At 37.9% G+C, this 22,209-nt stretch overlaps 2 protein-coding genes across 20 annotated transcripts in view; both read right to left on the minus strand.

Moving 5' to 3' along the window:
- The window catches only part of BRIP1 (BRCA1 interacting helicase 1), a 183,653-nt gene extending 181,230 nt beyond the window's left edge, over positions 1–2,423 (minus strand). For 4 of the 11 annotated variants that reach the window (XM_063799125.1, XM_511607.8, XM_063799124.1 and 1 more), the window contains exons 1-2: positions 2,109–2,386; positions 272–394 (exon numbers count right to left, since the gene is read on the minus strand). In XM_063799125.1, coding sequence (XP_063655195.1) covers positions 272–364 — 93 coding nt within the window. In that variant the 5' untranslated portion in view covers positions 365–394; positions 2,109–2,386. Of the gene's footprint in view, positions 1–271; positions 395–2,108 lie in introns of all 11 variants that reach the window. The other 7 variants (XM_063799129.1, XM_063799127.1, XM_063799126.1 and 4 more) reach the window with 5 other exon arrangements.
- Positions 2,424–4,188: 1,765 nt separating this feature from the next.
- INTS2 (integrator complex subunit 2) overlaps positions 4,189–22,209 on the minus strand; it is a 73,680-nt gene continuing 55,659 nt past the window's right edge. For all 9 annotated transcript variants that reach the window (XM_063799135.1, XM_063799132.1, XM_063799131.1 and 6 more), the window contains 9 exons: positions 19,843–20,007; positions 16,724–16,925; positions 13,734–13,859; positions 11,088–11,283; positions 8,562–8,813; positions 8,098–8,205; positions 7,859–7,964; positions 6,658–6,834; positions 4,189–6,551 (listed from right to left, as the gene is read on the minus strand). In XM_063799135.1, coding sequence (XP_063655205.1) covers positions 6,382–6,551; positions 6,658–6,834; positions 7,859–7,964; positions 8,098–8,205; positions 8,562–8,813; positions 11,088–11,283; positions 13,734–13,859; positions 16,724–16,925; positions 19,843–20,007 — 1,502 coding nt within the window. In that variant the 3' untranslated portion in view covers positions 4,189–6,381. The remainder of the gene's footprint in view (positions 6,552–6,657; positions 6,835–7,858; positions 7,965–8,097; positions 8,206–8,561; positions 8,814–11,087; positions 11,284–13,733; positions 13,860–16,723; positions 16,926–19,842; positions 20,008–22,209) is intronic.

A 22,209-nucleotide genomic window follows, 5' to 3' on the forward strand; every position in this document is an offset into this window, starting at 1 on the left:
TTTTTACTTAAAAGTATGGCAGTTTTTCATTAAAAGTATAGAAATTCCAAATGAGCTGAGAACATTTTTCAGAATGTTCTTCTTTGCCTTAACCACAGAGATATACAGTTTAGCGGCAATCAGTAGTTTCCCAGAGGTTAGATATTCTTCCAAGTGAACCCAGAAAATATTCTCCATTTACTGAGAATATGAATGCAGTCACATACTCAATGTACTTTATGTCATAAGTATCTATATCTTAATAAAAACTTAACTGCTGAAAAATACTTACAGAATTCATCATAGCAAGCTGTGACGGGTAAGCTTTATAAGGAAAGTAAATCTTCACCCCACCAATTGTATATTCAGACCACATTGAAGACATAGTGCTTTCCTGTTTATTTCAGATTCCTAACTACAACAGAAATGAAAATGTCAAATATTGAGACACGCCTTACAAAGAAAACCAGAGAACCAAAACTAAGAGAGAAATCTGGAAACAAAAATTGGAATTAATAAAAGTATAAACAAAACAAACGGAAACAAAATAATTTCCTAGTCTTATAAATCACAGCGGTCAAGAGCATGTCTTAGAGTCTAACAAATCTAGATTTGTATCCTTCACTCTGCCAGGTATTAGTTGTGTGACTTCGGGAAAGTTAGTTACCTTCTCTAAGCCACAGTGACTGCATGTACCCCATAGGATTGTGGTAATGATTAAGTGAAATAATGTGCAAATATGATAAAGTACATACCAGATTAAACATGAGCTCTTGTAACAGTTAGATCAGATGTAATCAACCTACAGAAACAAATAAGTTCCTGAGGCCTCTCTCTCTACAACTCCGTAGCACCACTCTTTCTCCAGTTCTTCCCCTTTGTGTTACCCCTTTCTGCAGTCCTCCAGTTAGAAGAAAAAAGCTGTTGACCGGAAGTCAGGAAGCATAGGTTCTATACCAGGTTTTGGTATACTGCCTGGTATGTTATCTTTGACTCAGGTATGTTATCTTTGACATATCTTTTTACTTCTCTAGTCTAAGATCCTTACCTGTGATAACCCCTAATTTAATTTAAAGGCTGTTATAAGAAAGAGAATGCCTTGGCACATAGTAGGCACTCAAAAATGTTATTTGAAGATCAGTAGAGTATTATAGAAACAGGATGGGCTTTGGAGTAAGGCAATCCTAAGTTTGAATTCCACTGTGTGAATCACTTAACTTCTCAGAGCTTGTTTCTCCATATATGGAATTGAAATACTACTACTTACCTGACAGGGTTTTTATGAAAATTAGCCAGGGCAGAATGTACCTAACCCAGGATCTGACACAGATGAGGATCACTTTAATCCTCACCTCTTCTAAACCACTTTTCTTAACCTAGGATCCACGGATGTAATTCAGAGACAATGACCTCTTGAAATTGCAAGCATAAGTTTCTGTACATGATTGCATTTTTCTGAAGAAAAAGTCCATAGATTTCTCTTCCCGTAAATATATCTCAAGGAAATCAAAATAGCGGGGGAAATTACATGCACTGTTATTAAATAAGGAATTATTTGCAGTCGTGGGAAAAAATTGTAAATTCAACCTGGGGACGAAGAGATGGTTAAAATAGCAATTCAATAGATTATGAAGCCAATAATAACATTCACCACTGCTTGTGTGTTCCAAAAGAAGAACCATTATTCTAGGGTATTTTCCAGCTCTAACATTTTGCGATTCTATCTGTAAAGCTCTGAGAATGAGGTATGGTGGAATCTAACCTCTTAATATGAATCAACAACTCAACGCTGGCCTAGTTACTCAGATATAATCTAGAAATCAGCCCGTCCTGTACCCCGGCTGTGGCAACAATAGTGTCAAAATGGGGTAGCTTCCCCCAAACATTGCATAAAGGATAAACACACCCCTCTGCCTCCCGCCAAGAATTAACGCAGCGCCCGGGCTAAGAACAGGCCTGCGCTCAAAGGAGGTAAGGATAGGCTCCCTCCTCAGGTTTTCTGCCCCGTATCTCCCTCCTCCCCCAGCCAGTTGAGATCCCCGAGACCCTGGTGATCCAGTCACCACCGATGGGCCCGCAGGCTGTGCAGAAGAACTCAAGCCCTTTCCGTGGACTTCCCTCCGACTTGCCTGTCTGGAGGGAAACCGAAGCAACGCTCTGAGCTCCGATTCACTGAAGAAAAGGAAAGGAAACCGACTTCTGAGAGCAAATAAAGCGGAGCCCTGGAAGAGAAGAAAGGGCACGAGCCCTTCCTCCTCCCTCTTCCTGGGGGTGCTGCTACTTCCCCGGCCTTGTGTGCAGGCTTGGGGCCGCCGTTACCTTTCCTCAACCCACCAGACCCCTCAACCACACAACCCGAGACGAATTCCCGCCTCCCGCCCCCTCGACTCCCAGCGCCCAATAGCCCAGCGAGCTCGACCAATCACCCGCCAAGGCCAGGAATCAACCAATCCCGGTGCGAGGTGAGGGGGCGAGAACTTCGGCATCCAATGGAAGTCTCCGAAAAAAAAAAAAAAAAAGGGCTCAAGGTATGCGGCGGAAGGTTGTCGCCACTCCAGCAAATCCCTAGTGTTTGTCTAAAGCAGAAAGTCGTCTCAGTTTGACTTTTGAAACCGGCGATAGAGTCTATGCAGCAAATTCCTTGGAAACTGGAAGTCTCATTCTTCACGTCCGTAGACCAGCGGAAAGGAAGTATCTTTAAGCTTTGCCAAGTTCTTTGAGCATTTATCAGTGCCACTCAATTTAAATTACCCAGCTTTGCAGTAGCCAGGATAGCGAAGACTCAGGCGGGAATTGCCAGACTGCTGAGCCAAACTTAAGTAAGAAGGCTCTGTGACATCGGGCTACAATCTATCTTTCATAATATTCAAGGCTTTCCCGGATGCTAAAATAAGCCAGAGACAAGCTCTCAGGGTCTCCAGTATCAGATCACTTCTACTTCCATTAAGGTTTATCCGCCTTCCATCCCTCCTAAGACCAGTTTATTATTTGCCAGTAGTACTTTAATTTACTCAAAGAAAAGGAGGTTCATCATGATCTTGCCAAATCATGTTATTTTTTAAAAAAATCCGTATAACCTAAACTTGACTCAAATAATAATGTCTCCAAAAGGCAAAACCTCATACTGTTTCTCAAATTCAAGTAACTAGTTTGGGGAAGGAGTTTGCTGGGAAGAAAGAGCAGGAGGGGGCTAGTTGATTTGTTTGCCTCATTGTCAATTGTGATATATCTTACCAAAAATGACAAAACTTGTCATAAAAATAAACTCTACCCTTTGACCTAGTAATCTGAGCTCCAGATATTTATCCTAAAGACGTAATCTAAACGAAAGAAAATGTGATACCGCAATTGACAATAATATCTATTGGTAATACTGAAAAAAATTATGAACTTCCCAGTCTAGTAATATGGAGGTGGTTATGACAGATGAATTCAATACATTATGAAGCCAATAAACTTATAAAAATTAAACTTGCAAGAAAAAATCCCATATAAGGTTAAGTGAAAAAAGGCAAAGCAAACCCCAAACTGGGTGTTAGGGATTCAGTAATGTGAAAATATATATGAATGAGCAAAGATGAAGTAATTTACTGTTAAGACAATGAAAGGAAGGATAATGTTTAAAAATAAATCCTTAAAAATATCTTCAAATTGTTATTTCTCTTTTATAATTTTTAAAACATCAACTCTTGGCCGGGCGCAGTGGCTCACGCCTGTAATCCCAGCACTTTGGGAGGCCGAGGCAGGCGGATCACCAGGTCAGGAGACCAAGACCATCCTGGCTAACACGGTGAAACCCCGTCTCTACTAAAAACACAAAAAATTAGGCGGGCGTGGTGGGCGGGCGCCTGTAGTCCCAGCTACTTGGGAGACTGAGGCAGGAGAATGGCATGAACCCGGGAGGCGGAGCTTGCAGTGAGCCGAGATCGCGCCATTGCACTCCAGCCTGGGAGACAGAGCGAGACTCCGTCTCAAAAAAAAAAAAAAAATCAACTCTTTTGAGTAACTGCTCTAGTATAACTACTCTCATTTTCCTCTCCTAAATTACTAAGAGTTTCAACTGGCTCTCACCTTGCATTGCCATTTAATGTATGTGGCATAACAGAAAGAGATACACGTAGGCCCTGGAGCCATACAGACCTCGAATACAGTCCCTTGAACCGTTCCCTTCAGGTTAACTCTAGTGGAATGAAACACAAAAACTACAGGTTCGTTTGATAAAGAATATGAATGTTTATAAACCAATATTCAAAATAGCTGCACACATCTGTTTTCACTTGAATAAAAAAACACATTGTGACAAATTTTATAACCTTAACTTAAAATACATGAATATTAACATTTACTAATATATTTACACATTTTATTTACATCATCAACAAATCTGATGAAAAAGAGCATATGTGATTATTTTAACACAGCAGGTTATGACCAGTCTTTGAATATTGATCCAGGAATGTGCACTGCATTTAATTAGAAAACATACTTTTAACTTTTTCTGAACTCCTAGGGCATATCTATTCACACAAAATATCGCAAGGCCTCAGTTTAAAAAAAAAAGGAGCAGTTGTATTTAATCTTAAGGGACTACAAAACTGCCTTGTTTAAAAATATGAAAATTCTTATGCTATTTTTAAGATACTTTTATTACTTTTATTTTTCACATCAAAATTACTTAATTGAACATTAAGCATCTAATAAAAAGTTATAAATATTCTATCACATGTGATACTATGCACTTCATGATTTGAAACAGCTACAAACTCATTCTCATAGAATATGAGGTAGGGCCAGTAGTAACCCCATTTTACAAAGGAAGAAAATGAGATGTGACTATTTACTAGTGAAAAGGCTAAAGTTAAATTTCATTTCTCAAAAACTACACCTTCTTATTAGCCTAATTTCTTTTACAAGTGAAGCGGTCTGGCCGGGTGCGGTGGCTCACACCTGTAATCCCAGCACTTTGGGAGGCCAAGGTGGGCAGATCACCTGAGGCCAGGAGTTCAAAACCAGCCTGGGCAACATGGCAAACCCCCGTCTCTACTAAAAATACAAAAATACAGGTGGCGCGTGCCTGCAGTCCCAGCTACTCAGGAGGTTGAGGCACGAGAATCCCTTGAACCCAGGTGGCAGAAGTTGCAGTGAGCCAAGATCATCCCACTGCACTCCAGCCTGGGCAACAGGGCGAGACTCCACCTCAGGAAAAAAAAAAAAAAAAAAACACAAGTGAAGAGGTCTGTTTCAAGTGGGGGTGGGGAAGTGTGTGATTGAGGTATATCTCAGAGAGAAAAAAGGGAATTACTTTCTACATTGATAATTTTTTTTTAATGATTAGGGTTTACCTGAATATGTCTGCCTAATCAATGGAAGTTACTGACAGAGGACTGCAAAATCCTTCGGCAAGACAATATTTTCTACGCTTTAACTTTTCCTCAGGTTCAAACACTGCATTTTCTTACTCAAAGATCTTCTCAAAGTAAGATATGAATTATAATCCTGATGACAAACCAAGAGCTCTTTAATCCAGTGGGTTTTATTGCTCTACCTTCATTTAATTTGATACATATTTCCCCCCTCTGAGCATTAGGTAAGTTAATAAAGCATTATAAAAATAAATTTAAAACATAAAACTAAATGAGATCTCTAAGGTTCTTCTTTGAACAAAGATGTTTCTGTAAACACTTTTACACCAGTATCTTAAAATTCCAAATTATTCAAGTATCTCTTTAAACATATGGCTTCATATATTAATAAAAATTGAAGCAAATATGTGAAATCTTTAAATCCTCATCTGTATTTCCACAGAAATCATTTACAAAAGCTACTTGCCTTTTTAAAAGTCTTCTCAATACTCTTTCTTGAGAACTAGAATTCCAACTTGCATTACTATTACTTGCACTGCAAATCTTTGAGATTTCTACTTGTGTTTTTAACTCCTATTATTTCCTTAATTCTCCTTTCCCTTTACCCTTTTTTCCTCTCCCATCTTTGCATCTTTGTCACATTCTGTTACAAGCTCACAGTTAAAATAAACACTAGGGCTACCCACAGACTCATTTTTATAAGAAATTAAAGGCATGGCAGTCTTCACTTCAAAAGCTAAATACAAGGCCAAATTCCCTTTCCAATAATGAGTTTCTTACATGTGTTCCCAGTGGAAAAAAAAAAAGCTCAGCTGCTACAATAGAAACATATCAGCAAAGTAGATCCAAAGATGTGCCAATCAGAAACAAGCAAGCATAATTCTCATAAAGTTCTAAACTATACTCGTGTTGAACTGAATTGTTTTAGTGATTCCAAGACAATACTTTACTGTTCCCATTCAGTTTAGAGTTGTTACTAATATGCAGATTCATGTTGGGTATATGCAGCAAACAACTTTTTGTTGTTTTAAATTTTGTTTTAAATTCCACTAACACTCATATTTATTATTTCAATTACTGTTCTTTCAATACAGTGACAGAGCTGTACATCAGGATCCATGCTTCCAGTGTCCCTGGATCCATTTTTATAAGATGAATCTTTACAGATTTGAGACCATCCACTTGGTTTCTCCTTTATTTGTTGAAGACCTACAACATAAGGGAAAAAAAACATTAAGGCCAAGAAATTTGGAAAGGAATTTGGCCTTTTTGTTTGAGATATTAAGATAACCCTTGAAAATAAGTTACCACTTACGTGTAATAATTGGATCAATGTCTCTTGTTTGAGTGGCAACATCAGAGGCACAAACTTGCCCTATTTGGATCAGCAAAGACATAATATCCTCATACAATGGAGGAAATGCTCGACAAAAAGAGACCAAACTTGGCAGAGTTGGCATAAAAAAAGCATACCGCTTAGCCTGTGTTAAAACTGTTGGAAAAAAATGAAACAATATTTTAGTTTACAAATATAAATTCAACACAGCTTACACAACATACTAAGGGGAACTATGCTCTGTGCTGGAGATATGAAGTTCTCTAAACACAGCCAACCCGTCTTCAGAAAGCTCACAATCTAGTAGTCTCAGTCTTTATCCAAGATACAAATTATTATGCACAAGTTTTGCAATAAGTACATTACATGCATTATTTCATTGAATTCCTACAATCTTATGAATGACCAAAGTACTATTATGACACTCATTTTATATATGATAAAACTCTTAAAAAAAGGTTAGAGAGGTTAAGAAACTTGTTAAAGATCACAAGCCAGTTAGTGGTGGGACTGAGATTGAATTCAGGCAGTGTAAACTCTTAATCACTACAAATAATTATAACAGGATATAAATACGATGAAAAGAGAAACAACAGGGTATTATGGAAATATTATAATGAGAAAGAATACTAAGTTAACTATGCCATTACATTAAGGGTTGCATTATAGTTCATATATTTTAAAGTAGTTTATTTTCAGACCATTTTATTCTACAAACCAGAAGGTGGTTAAAATATCAGAATATGTTTTAGAACTTATGAAGACATCTAATACATTTATCTTTCATTTATACATATGATGATATTTTTCTGGAACTCTGAGCATTTGTAATAAATGAACACTTGTTATCTACTGATACAATTACATTCTGAAAGTGTATTTGTTTTCCATTTATAAAATACAGAAAGCTTATATTTACAAATCTATATATACTCATTCACAAAATGAAAAATACAATTTGCCTACCTATTCATTCCCACTACACTATAAATCACATTTGTAAACAGAAGTTTCCAAAAGAAGAATTCAAAAGATGGCATAAGTTAAACTAGTATTTAACACATATTGTATCATACTGTCTCAGAGTGACAGAAAAAACATATTGCATCACTAAATGCAGAAAATATAGGAACTATAATAATTTATGTCAGATGTTTGTTGATGTTGATTGGCTACATACCTGTTAACAAAGTTCCCATGACATTGACAGCTAAACGAGCCACACTAAGTGACTTTGGTAATGCATATTGTATACACAAGTGAGAAAGCAACTGGATAGCAAATATCTGCAATACAAAATCCAGTTATTACATGTTTCTCAAGAATATCTTTAGGTATTAAAAATTATAAAATGTTTTGTATAACTAGTAAGACTGGAGAGAGAGATCAATTGTCCTAAAGCTCCAAAATGCTCATTACCTGTTTCTCAAGTTCTGGCTGTGCAATAAGCTCAGGTATGAAATCTAGACAGATGTGCATAGATGGAATACCTGCGACCGTCAGAGGCAAAAGTTCACATGGATAACCCTATCTCAACAAGAAACGGGAAAAAAGTCAGAAATAAAATAACTATAAAAGTACAGATAAAAATACAAATGAAAGATTTCATTTCCTTTCTGTAAAAGTTGCTCAGAAGGCTATAGTGCCCTATATGTAACCTGGCATTTCACTTTTCTGATGCACTAGAATAGAGATTAAACTATCGAACATTTCATTAGGTTAAAAAAAAAGACAACTAAAAATCTGGATTTTTCTCCATATTGCAAAAGCCCATGGATCATTTGTGTTTTCTCTGGTTTCTAAATGATCCCTGTTAATATAGTATTCAAAGCCCCCAAGAAAAATAAAGTTCAAACACAAAGCATCATTCTTTGGAAACAGACCTGAAAGTGAACAAGTTTAGCAATGTTGGGATCTGCAATGTACATTTGGTGCAAGAGACAACAGATAAGGCACTGAACTTCTCGAAGGTTACAGAGCAAATTGTCTTCTCCTTCCTCCATTCCCTTATTTGGAGCACTGGTGGTAATAACACTTTGAACATTTCTTAACAAGCTATCTGGATTGACACCATTTGCTTTCTCCTCTTCAGTAGGTAGGCAAATCTCTAAGAGAATCTGGACAGCTGCACTATCCTATAAGCAAACAAAACATAGAAAAAGTAAGAAGTTTCTAAGAAGTTAAAAAACAAATCAGATTTTATTTTCACATGAACAGATATGATAAAATAACTAATTTCTTAAACACACATACACAAAGAGGTACTTCTAAGAGCAGAAGTGAGCAATCTGTAGAGCAGTGGTTCTCACCTTTTTAGGATTATGAACCCCTTAGGAATCTAAAGAAAACTATGTAACCTCTCCCCATAAAAATTAACATACATAAACAAACATCATTACATAATGATATCACATATCTCTAAAACAGATCCATGGACTCCAGTTTAAGAATATCTACTAGAAGAGTATCATGAATTCAGTTACATCCAAAACAGGCCCTAGGCAAAAATGACTTCTACCAGAATGTCCTTTCCTTCCTCTTAATCTCCTACTTTTCCCAGTATGCTATCCTGATTTTTCTTTTTTTCAACCTGTTTAAGGCTCTGGTTTCACAAGGGAAGAGTCTACCTTACCATTCATTCCACCTGCACAACTCATTGCTCAGTCTACAGGCTTGAGCATCATTGCACAGAGCAGTAGCTTGAGGTGTAATGGCAATATATTTGAGGCCCCTATATATAAAGGAGAGCTAAAATCACTCTCATCTAGCAGAAAGAAGTAAAAAATAAAAATGAATACATGACATCCACCTCTGATAGACAGCTACTGCCTAAGGTAGAGAAAACAATTACTTGAGCTAAGTGATTAAGAACTTATTATAAAGTGAGGTTAGACTACTTTATAATCATGGTTCTTGGGGAAAGGAGTTTTTGGTTATTGTTATTGTTATTGTTTTGTTTTCTTTTGTTGTTGTTGACTCAGGAGCCAGAGTGCCTAGGAGTGAATCCTGGTTCTGACATTTACTAAATGTGTAACCATGAGCAAGTCACTTAACTTCTCTGGGTCACATTTTCCTACTCTGTAAAAATGGAGATAATACTCTATACCTCATAGGTAGGTTATAAAAATTAAATGAGCTAATATATTTAAAGAACTTAGGCTAGCACCTACCATATGGTAAGCACTACACAGATGTTAGCTTTTATGATCTTCAATCCCTTATCTGAAACTCCTAGGAACAGATTTATTTTATTGATTTATTTTATTGATTTTTGTTGTTGTTGTTGAGATGGAGTCTCGCTCTGTCGCCCAGGCTGTAGCGCAGAGGCGTGATCTCAGCTCACTGCAACCTCCGCCTCCCGGGTTCAAGCCATTCTCCTGCCTCAGCCTCCCAAGTAGCTGGGACTACAGGTTTGGGCCACCACGCCCGGCTAATTTTTGTATTTTTAGTAGAGATGGGGTTTCACCATGTTGGCCAGGCTGGTCTCAAACTCCTGAACTCAGGTGATCCACCCACCTCAGCCACCCAAAGTGCTGGGATTATAGGCATGAGCAACCATGCCCGGCCAAAAAACTTTTCTAAATATAAAGTTGAACTGCTTATATTGTCATGGTATTTATCACTGCCTGACATTTTATTATACATGCAGTTGTTTTTCTGTTGTCTGTCTCCATAATTTGACATTTGATCTTAAGAAACAAATAACTAAGGATTTTGTCTTCTTCAACACTCTATCCCCAGTTCCTGGAACAATACTTGGCACACAGTAGGTGTCCCAGTAAATATTTGTTGAATGAGGCCGGGTGCCGTGGCTCATGCCTGTAATCCCAGCACTTTGGGAAGCTGAGGTGGGTGGATCACCTCAAGTCAGGAGTTCAACACCAGCCTGGCAAACACAGCAAAACCCTGTCTCTACTAAAAATACAAAAATTAGCCAGGTGTGGTGGCGTGTGCCTGTAGTCCCAGCTACTCAGGAGGCTGAGGCAGGAGAACTGCTTGAACCCGGGAGGCGGATGTTGCCATGAGCCAAGATTACACCTCTGCACTCCAGCCTGGGTGACAGGGCGAAACTCTGTCTCAAAAAACAAAAAAACAAAAAAAATGTGCCGAATGAATAAACATATAACTCTAAACTCAGAATAGGTAAACACTTAAATTTTATTAAAATATAAATCTTATTTAAATGGTTATTTCATTCATATCATGAAGATTATTCCTGATTTCAGAAATACAACATATCTGATACTCAGAAGCAAAGGTAACATCATTGTAATAGATTCTATAATAAAAGAAATGCACAATATGTCACCAATGTACATGGAGCGCACAATGTGCCATCTATTGAACTGATTATGCTAGTAGAGAAGCCCTTGCTCTTTTTGACTAAATTTTACTTTAGCAAAATTTACCTGAGCGGCCAGTAATGCATTTTTCAATTCTTCCCTGGTAACTTCCGGAGCATCAGTTTGTCCAACTAAACCAATTGTATTATTCTGGGAAGGCCTATCTTGCTCTGTTTCCTTCAGATGAGCACTAAGGTAGGCTTTAGATGCAAGAAGATATCCATTCAACATGTGTAGGGTAATATCCATCAGTGGGGGGCATCTAAACAAGGAAAGCAGAAAAGAAAAATATATCAGAAAGAATATAAATTTATAAATTAGCCAGAACATGATCAATTTAGTTTAAATGCTGAGAAAAACCTGAGTAGTACATACTAACTTTTCCCACTAAAATATTCATTCTCAAAAGTTTAATATATGTTTCTTATTCTCTGTATTTCAAGATTATATAAATAGTATTACTTGTTTCATCTTATCAGCTAAAGTCAAATATGTATAATGTAAATTCTAAAGAAAAGATGACCGGGTGCGGGCAAAACAATATTGCATGAAGAAAAACTGTAATACATGTACAAAAAGCTGATATCCTTTATAGATAAAGAGCTCTTTAAGTCAATAAAAAATATAGGCTAAAATATAAAGATGAAATAAAATGGCCAGTAAATACTGTTAAATGTCCAGTCTAATAAGAACATAAATTAAAATGGGAATCTATTTTCACCTATCAAATTGGAAAACATTATATCAAATAGTGCAGGAAAGTATATACTATCAAACACTGCTATGGAATGTAAACCAGTTCAGCCTTTCTACATAGTAGAATGAAAATCTGAATTAAAAGTCTTGAAAATGAGCACGACACTTTTGCCCCAATAATTCCATTTTCCCATGTTCTAATGAAATACTCAGCATGGGGAAATGCACATAATCACCAAAGCACTATTGATAAAAGCAAAAAGTAGAAATAAAATATCCTAGGGGATTGGGTTAAGCATAACTCTATAAAATGGAATACCATATAGCCAATTAAGATAAGAATATAAACTAGGCACAGCAGCACACAACTGTAATCCCAGCTACTCAGGAGGCTGAGGCAAGAGGATTGCTTAAGCCCAGGAGTTCAAGACCAGCCTGGACAACACAGCAAGACCCCCAACTCAAAAAATAAAAATAAATTTGAAATAAGAACATTAACATGAAAAAAGGTTCACAAGTTGTTAAGTGAAAAATCCGAGCTACAAAAACATTAGATACAATTTGATAACAGAATTTAACAACTTCCTTAAAAACTGAATCACCTAAGGTGATTCAGGTGTAAGCTCACCCATTTCAGTGGATTTTTAACAATGATAAATCATTTTTTCGAGAAACAGCTCTTTTCTAGAAGTGTTATTTATTGTGGTTTTCCTTTTATTAGATACTTAACATCATTTACATACACAGTTTGTTCTGATTCCTATTTCCTATGAGACCTTAATCTTACCAAACCATATTTAGCTAATTTTGTAGATTTTGTCACTTCGAGAATGTCATCCCTTGGTTGATGACAGACAAGTTTAAATATCAAGTGTATCCTATTTAGTCTTCCTTACTAGTTTCTCTCTCCTCTAATCCATCTAGCACAAAGCATCTTTTCCTAAGTTATAACCCCAACCACATTAGCCTAATATTCAAGGCCCTCGATAGCCTGACCCCAATTTAACTTTCCAACTGTAAAATGTTCTCTTTTCAAAAATAACCCTCTTCACGCCTTCCTCATTCTTGCTTCTAAACTTCTGCTCATACTACTTTTTCTCAAAGTACCTTCCTTGACTCCCTGACCCCCATCTTTATACTATTAGATGAACAAATATTCACCTAAACCCTATGTCCACTCTTCTTTTTTTAAGTTTAAATAAAGCAGTGGGAGTGAAGAGGGAACAAAGAAATCTGTACCTGACTATGATCAATCAGTTGTAAATACCACTGCACTCCAACCAGCCCTAACTCCACTCTTTGAAACATTACCCATGTCCCATCTCCTCTGCATCTTTCCTGAACTTTTAAGAACATTCATTTACCACACCATTCATCTACATGAGCATATTACGTAACTTATCATGTATCTATCTTATGTCCCATGCAGATGATAATCACTTTAAAGGAAAGCCCCTCAACTTATCTGTTTTTGATAGTACTTATCATAACAACTGTGACTCAAAGATTAATGATAGGAATTAACTAAATTCTACCTTTTGAGATGAAGCCACTTCAAAGCAATGCTGAAGTTTAGCAATTGGTAAGGATTTAGAGCCAAATGTGGAATCAATGAAGCTAACATCACTATTGTGCATGCCAAAAAGATCACAGTTTTAACGCAGGTAACGGTTCACAAGAAACCAGTTTTTTAAAAACCTTTTTAATGTGAGAACAGAAATAGTTATTCTTTACTGGTCTAAATTGTGAGAGAGAAAAACCACTATTGGTAGCACCAAAACCAAGAATGGCATTTCTCTAAAGCTAGGTTTTATTAATCACATACTAAATATTAAAATGAATATACATTTCATGAATAAACACAACTAAAAAAATAAGACAAAAAACCGCACAGGTCACACTGCCTACTTATCTGCAAGAAAAATTAAAATATAAGTTTAAACTAAATTTCATCAATTTCTTTTGACTCTCCAAAGTACAGCTCTATAATAAAAATGAAACTCAAATGACATGTACCTGTGAACCCTCTGATCACACCTTAGGACAATGAGAGGATCTATCATCAGGTCATTCTGAGTATACTTTTGTTGTCGTACAAACTTTATTGAAGGCTGAAGTGCATTAACCGTCATTACCCATAGCCTGATGAGAAAATAATCACATGTTCAAAACAGTTTTTTATATAATTAAAATCTGTAGCCATCCAGTCCTTTCTATCTTAGAAAGTTATATTCAGTAAATAATTAGAAAATACATATGAATGAACTTTGAAAAAATTTAAGCTACAGACATCTAACCTATTATAATATCTCTTTAAAAAAAAACAGAGATAAAACAGTAAACACAAAGTAGTTTCAGAAACGTTCACAGTTGTAATGGAATAATCATGGCATATAAAATTAAAACCTGAGTTAAAACCTTAGTTATACCATACTTGCTATATGACTCTGTGTAAGTCACTGAGGCTCTCTAAACTGTTTCCTCGTCTGTAAAATAGAAATGACATAATACCTGTAAATGAAATAAGACTTGCCAAAACATACTGTATCTAGTTCCACAAATATAAGTCACTATTCTGGATTTATCATCATAAAGTCTCCAAGTGAGATGCCACTTTGAGATTAGACATTAATAGATTATAAGTGGTTACTAAAATGACTGCACATCATAATTACTAAGGGTTATGCAAATACAGAAGGTACTTGATCTTACAGTGAAGCCCAGGAATCCACCAGAGAACTTCCCCCTCTTAAATATGACTGTATAAACAAGGATCATCAGACACTTAAAGAAAGCTTTTACTTTGAAAAAGATTAAAATATACAAACAGAAAAAAAGGAACTCCAAACAGAAAATGTAGGGATAAGGAGAAAAAAAATTTTCGAACTATTAATATCCTAAAAGAATAAAGTATTTTATACATGAAACAAGAACAAGAGGCATTTAAGAATATTCAGATAACAAAGAGCTCTTAGAATTAAGAAGAACAGGGCCTGACACAGTGGCTCACACCTGTGAAATCCCAGCACTTTGGGAGGCTGAGGCAGAAGGTTCGCTTGAGCCCAGGAGTTCAAGACTAGCCTGGGCAGCATAGTGAGACACCATCTCTACAAAAACTAAAAAAAATTAGGCAGGCACGGGGGTGTGCACCTGTAGTCCAGCTATTTGGGAGGCTGAGGCAGAAGGATCGTTTGAGCCCATGAGTTGAGGTTACAGTGAACTATGATTGTGCCACTGCAGTCCAGCCTGGGTGACAAAGCAAGACCCTGTATCTAAAAAGTAAAAATAAAAAATAATTTTTTAAAAAATGAACTAGAATTCCACACTTAGGCTAAATATCAGTCACATATGAGAATAATTCAGCATCTCAAAAAAGTTAAGTTTACCACACTCTCTTTCTCAGGCAGCAAGATGAGTGTGTGTTCCATTCACTAAAACGAGGATATAAACCAAGAAAGAGAAAAATATGGAATCCAACAAAGAAGAGTGACAATAGCAATTTGTCCCAGATGGGAACATGAAGACAGAAAGCTCTGAAAGGAATGTCTCCAAGAAAAAAAAATAGTGTTTCTTTTGTTTTTCTTTTGAGACAAGGTTTCAGTGGCACGATCTCACCTCACTGAAGCCTCGATCTCCTGGGCTCAAGTGATCATCCTGCCTCAGCCCACCAAGTAGCTGGGAATACAGGCATGCATGCACCACCATGCCCTGCTAATTTTTGTATTTTTTGTAGAGACGGGGTTTCACCATGTTGCCCAAGCTGGTCTTGAACTCCTGAGCTCAGGTGATCCGTCCACCTCGGCCTCCCAGAGTGCTAAGATTACAGGTGTGGGCCAGTGCACCCAGCCAAAAAAATGTTAATGCTACATTATCTGATGTGTTATGATTAAGTGTGAAGTAAATTTCCCCTCAATAATGAAGCTTGGGGATGAATTAGTTATTGGTTATTGGTACCAATTTAAAAAACTGAGCAAATGGAAAAAAGGTATTAACTAACCCAACGTATATGTTGAGTAAGGGGGAGGGCACTTGCATAAGAATGAAATTGTAATTAAAGGATTATCACATAGCTCAATTATGAAACCACTTCTGTAGTCATAATAATATGCATTTGAAATATTGCTTTAACAAAAATTTTAATATACCTGTGTTGTGAGAAACAGGAAAAGGGGCAATGTGTATTAGAAGAAGTGGGACTCACAGGAGTGGAAGCAAGTAAGAGAGCTAACTAACCTTCACCTTGTAGAGTAGAAAGTCAACAGATAATTTCTAAATTGGAAAATCAGGAAATTACAGTCATTATAAGACTGTATGGGGAGGATATATATGGGGAGGATATAAATACCAGAATAAAAAGATAAAAGAGATGAAAATAGTAGTCTCTGAGGAGCTAAAGTCTAAAATACAAAGGTGTGAGGCAGACCTTATATACTACTTAACTTGTATACTATTTATAGCCCAGTATTCTGTTTTCTAGACCTGTCCAGGTGTTAAGGATCCAATCTATGAACCAGCAGAGACCCAGTGACTAAAGACAAACTTTGCTGCACACTGAAATCACCTGGGGAATCTTTTAAAAAGTACTGACACCTGACTCCCACTCACAAACAGTCTGATTTAATTGGCATGGGTTCCAACCTGGGGATCAGTAGTGTTAAAAACTCTCCAGGTGATTTTAATGTGCAGCAAAACTTGGAACAACTGCAAAGATCCAAGATATAACAGTGATCTAAATCATAATTAGCCACAAATAACTATACATGATAACCCAATTTTCAAGAACTTCCTAAAGTTAGAAATACTGTAAGGTTTCTATTTCAATAAAGTTTGCTTTACTTAAAGATATAACAACTATTTAGTAGTCTTAAGAAAGGAGATATATTGTCATATAGTCAACAAATACTGCTATGAGTGGTGAAAAATTTTTTGAACAATTAAATTTAGGTTATTGTATATTATCACTGCTATATAATTATCTATTACATGTAACAATACACTGAATTTACCTTCTAGGCATCACAGTATTAAGAACCATCCATAGTTTATTGACTGTTTGCAGAATTCTCCGTGGAACCCCTGAATTCAATAGCTGGCTCATATTGGATGTTAACACTTCCACATATGGTATAAGTTCACTGGCAGAGAGTAGAGTCAAGTGTTCTATAATCTGCATCACTTGTGTGTGATTTACTGGGACAGCTGAAAATGCTAAAAAGAAAATTTAGCAATCATAACCTAAATTCTGTACAGTTTATCAAGCAGGAAGTAGTATTGTTCTCTCAGACTATAGACCAAACAAATCAAGAAAACAATGTGGCTAAAAAGTAACTATAGTTACTTGCTATTGTTTCCTACAGAAACCTAGGTACAATTTCAACTAAACTTATTAAAATAAGGGCCAGATGGATGCGGTGGCTCACACCTGTAATCCCAGCACTTTGGGAGGCCAAGGCGAGTGGATCACTTGAGGTCAGGAGTTCGAGATCAGCCTGGCCAACATGGTGAAACCCCTCTCTCTACTAAAAATACAAAAATGAGCCAGGCGTGGTGGCAGGCACCTGTAATCCCAGCTACTTAGGAGACTGAGACAGGAGAATCACTTGAACCCGGGAGGTGGAGGTTGCAGGGAGCTGAGATTGCACCAGCGCACCCCAGCCTGGGTGACACAGCAAGACTCCATCTCAAAAAAATAAAAAAATAAGGGCCCTAAGAAAAATTCATGCAAGTGTAGTTGTTCTTTCATAAAGAACAAAAATATCTTTTTTTAAAAATCACATTAATGGGATAGGCATGGTGGCTCACACCTGTAATCTCAGCACTTTGGGAGGCCGAGGTAGGAGGATTGCATGAGTCCAGAAGTTCAAGACCAGTCTGGGCAACATGGCAAGACCACATCTCTACAAAAAGTAAAATAATTAGCTGGATGTGGTGGTGTACCTGTAATACCAGGTACTCGAGAGGAAGATCCCTTATGCCCAGGAGACAGAGTTTGCAGTGAGCTGTGTTCCTGCCACTGCACTCCAACCTTGAGCCTGGGCAACAGACCCTGTCTCCAAAAAACAAAACAAAACAAAAAAAACACTTTACTGACCCGAAGACTAATCTTATTTTCTTGGTGATTCAGATTGATCTTATTTTTTAATTTATTTTTTTCATTTTAGAGATGGGAGTCTTGCTATGTTGCCCAGGCTGGTCTTTTTTTATTTTTATTTATTTTTTTTCCCTCTTGCCTTTACCAATCAAGAGCCCAGGATGGTTTTGAATTCCCGGCCTCAAGTGATCCCCCTGCTTTGGCCTTCCAAGGTGCTGAGATAACAGGCGTGAGTCACTGTCCAGCCCAGACTGATTTTAAAAACAGGACTGAAAGAGGAAAATATGCTGAAGTATTGCTTTTGATAGCTAACATTTATTTGAAAGGCTCAAACTTGAAACTTTCCTCCAGGTGGTCCCCTTATAGGATGTAAGCACCCAGAAGATTGCTGTTACTAAAAAATATCTAGAACTATGCTCTCCAATAACAACTAACCACATCTGGCTATTGAGCATCTGAAATAACTAGTCCAAACTGAGGTGTGTTGTAAGTGTAAAATACACAACAGATTGCAAAGACTAAGTGCAGGAGTCTTAGTGGGGGGTAAAATATCTCATTAAAATTTTAATATTGATTACATGGTGAAATAATATTGGCAGGCCAGGCACGGTGGTTCATGCTTGTAATTCCAGCACTTTGGGAGGCCAAGGCAGGCAGACTGCTTGAGCCCACGAGTTTGAGACCAGCCTGGGCAACATGGCAACCCTTTCTCTACAAAAAATACAAAAAGTAGCTGGGTGTGGTGGCATGTACCTATAGTCTCAGGTACTGGGGAAGCTGAGGCAGGAGGATTGCTAGAGCCTGAGAGGCAATGAGCCAAGATTGCACCACTGCAGTCCAGAGTAGGCAACAGAACAAGGCTCTGTCTCAAAACAAATAAAGAAAAGAAAAAATATTGGCCATATTTGGTCAAATAAAATAATTATTTAAATTAGTGTTGCCTGTTTCTTTTTACTGGAAAGTTTATAGGTGTTATAGCTCACATTATATATAGGTGTTATAGCTCACATTATATTTCTATTTAACAGTGCTGATCTAGAAGAACATTCTCCATGACATAGTCCTATTCCACTGCACATATTTCTTTTTTTGACATGGAGTCTCGCTCTGTCACCCAGGCTGGAGTGCAGTGGTGCAACCTTGGCTCACTGCAACCTAGGCCTCCCGGGTTCACACCATTCTCCTGCCTCAGCCTCCCGAGCAGCTGGGACTACAGGCGCCCACGACCACGCCCAGCTAATTTTTTTTTGTATTTTTAGTAGAGACGGGGTTTCACTGTGTTAGGCAGGATGGTCTCAATCTCCTGACCTCATGATCCGCCTGCCTCGGCCTTCCAAAGTGCTGGGATTACAGGCGTGAGCCACCACGCCCGGCCTACACTGCACTTATTTCTAACCAGTTTAGAACCTTTCTAAAACCACACCACCTTTTTAGTGATATAATATAGGACCTATGAGAGAAAAGATACAAGCACATCAGAAAGAAATGGTAAAAATTCCTGGCCAGGCACAGTGGCTTACACCTTAATCCTAGCACTCTGGGAGGCTGAGGCAGGAGGATCACTCAAACTTACAAGTTCGAGACCAGCCTGGGCAACATGGTGAAACCCCATCTCTACGAAAACTAAAAAAATCAGCCAGGCCTGGTGGCTCACACCTGTAGTCCCAGCTACTTGTGGGACTCAGGTAGGAGGACTGCTTGAGCCCAGCAGGTGGAGGCTGCAGTGAGCTGAGATCACGCCACTGCACTCCAGCCTGGGTGACAGAGAGAAAGACACACAAACACAAAAGGAAAGGAAAGGGAAAAGGGGGAAAGGGGGAAAGGAGTAAAAGGGGAAAGGGAAAGGAGGAAAGGGGGGAGGGGAAGGGAGCATAAAATTCCTTAAATGGAAAGAGTATTTTATATACTTAAAATACATTCACCAAAACACTGTTATATCCATGGGAAAATTCTGTATGATTATAAGATTTCAATTAGCCTAGCATCTCCTTGTACTACAAAAGGGGTTAAAGGAGTATCAATAATTTACTATACCTTCTTGGAGTTGTTTGGGAGAATGATTTTTAGCATTATTAGTCAGGAGCATTCGCCGTAGCAGGGCATCAGTCCCTGTGATTTCTTCTTCACAAATCCAGTCATCCACAATACATAAATGTGGGTAGTTAGTAGCAAGGAGACGTAGTAAAGCTGAATGCAACCCTTGAAAATTTACAGAAAATCAATTGGATTCTTCATGCTCAAACACCAGAAGCTTCCCCACCCCTCTCATTTTTATCAAGCCATCAGCCCACAAGGAAAGAGGGTTATGCTCTAAGTCAGTGTTTCTCAAAAAATGATTAGATGGCCAGGCGCGGTGGCTCACGCCTGTAATCCCAGCACTTTGGGAAGCCGAGGCGGGTGGATCACCTGAGGTCAGGAGTTCAAGACCAGCCTGGCCAACATGGCGAAACCCTGTATCTACTAAAAATACAAATATTAGCCGGGCGTGGTGTTGGGTGCCTGTAATCCCAGCTACTCAGGAGGCTAAGGCAGGAGAATCGCTTGAACCCAGGAGGTAGAAGTTGCAGTGAGCCAAGATCGCAACATTGCACTCCAGCCCAGGCAACGAGCAAAACTCCCGTTCAAAAATAAAAAAAGAATGATTAGAGCACCACCAGCACCATAAGCTTGGGAAGCTTGTTTCATGTGCAGAATAATGAATACCATCCCAGGTACTAGATCAGAAGCTCTAGAATGGAGGCCTAGGAATGTGCACTTCTTGTGCATGCAAACTACAGTTTAAGAACTTCTTGACAGTCATTTGATCAAGGGAAACTGCTTAAATGAAGATCCTGAAGTAATGTGATAAACAGTGAGGTGGGAACTACTACTTATAAAGAAAGCTTTCAACTTTCTTCCACCCCACCCAACATAACAGTCTCCTAAAGTTGTTTGACATAGCAATGGTTCAAGAGTTCAGGGTAGAGGAAAGAAAAGGAGGAGAAAAGAATGTCCATTTGGGGACTATCGTATATGGTTTGGAAAAGGTCCTATTCAGAAATATTGATAGGCTTCTGTAGAGAACATGCCCTTTCCTCCAACCCTGTTGAGAATCATCGCTATAGATATGGTAAAATTAAAGTTGCCCACTTTGAATACCTGAAAGGTCTCAGGTACTTTATGTACGTTTTCTCATCTCTCCCTAACATTCATACAAAGTAAGCAATGCCTCCATTCTACTGTAAGGAACAAACAATGCTGAAAGACATTTATTAATATTAACAACCCTAAAGTCACACAGCCACATATGTCAGCCCAGAGAAGCAGTACTGATGATACCCACAATGGGGGGCATTTTTTCTTGGTTCAAGAAGTATTAAAGAAGACCAAAAGAAATGGGAAAACTTGTCACCAAATCAAAGCCTTATTTATAACATTTTACCTATACCACAGTTTGACTATTCATGACTATTATGTATAATGTTAATAATGAGAGGCCGCGTGCGGTGGCTCATGCCTGTAATCCCAGCACCTTGGGAGACTGAGGGGAATGGATCACTTGAGGCCAGGAGTTGGAGACCAGCCTGGCCAACATGGGGAAATCCTGTCTCTACTAAAAATACAAAAATTAGCCAGGCGTGGTGGCACACGCCTGTAATCCTGGCTACTTGGGAGGCTGAGGCACAAGAATTGCTTGAACCTGGGACGTGGAGGTTGCAGTGAGCCAAGATCATGCCATTGCACTCCAGCCTGGGTGACAGAGCAAGATGCTGTCCCAAAAAAAATTATGACACCATAAAAATGCCTATGTAGTTAATGAATTAACGAAGTACTACTATGCTAAGTGCTTCACACATAAGTACCTAATAAATATTGTTGCTACCATACTATTATCATCATAACAGTAAGACTACGCAGTAGTAGTAGGAATCAAAGTACTTTAGATCTAATTATCCTCTTATTATGCAAATCAAATGATACCACTGCTTTATCCCAGTAGAAACAATACGCAATTCCGTTCTCATAGAAACAGCTTAAAATTGATGTTTCTGTGTTTGAAAAGACATTGTAACAATCAAAAATGGCATTACTTTAACATTTAAATTTCTAAATGCATACAGGAGTATATATACAGTTAAAACTATACCCAACCATCACAAAAAAGACTGCTTACAAAAGTGTAAACTAATCAACATTTCATACTCTTTTCAATAAAGTATATCAATTGCCAAATGCTGTTAAAAATAACATTATTTTCTGGAAACAGATTATACAAAGAAGCCGGGCACGGTGGCTCACGCCTGTAATACTAACACTTTGGGAGGCTGAGTAGGGCTCTTCACTTGAGGTCAGGAGTTCGAGACTAGCCTAACCAACATGATGAAACCGCGTCTCTACTTAAAAAAAAAAAAAAGATTATAC

Source organism: Pan troglodytes, chromosome 19, assembly GCF_028858775.2.
Source record: "Pan troglodytes isolate AG18354 chromosome 19, NHGRI_mPanTro3-v2.0_pri, whole genome shotgun sequence".
Taxonomy (NCBI): domain Eukaryota; kingdom Metazoa; phylum Chordata; class Mammalia; order Primates; family Hominidae; genus Pan; species Pan troglodytes.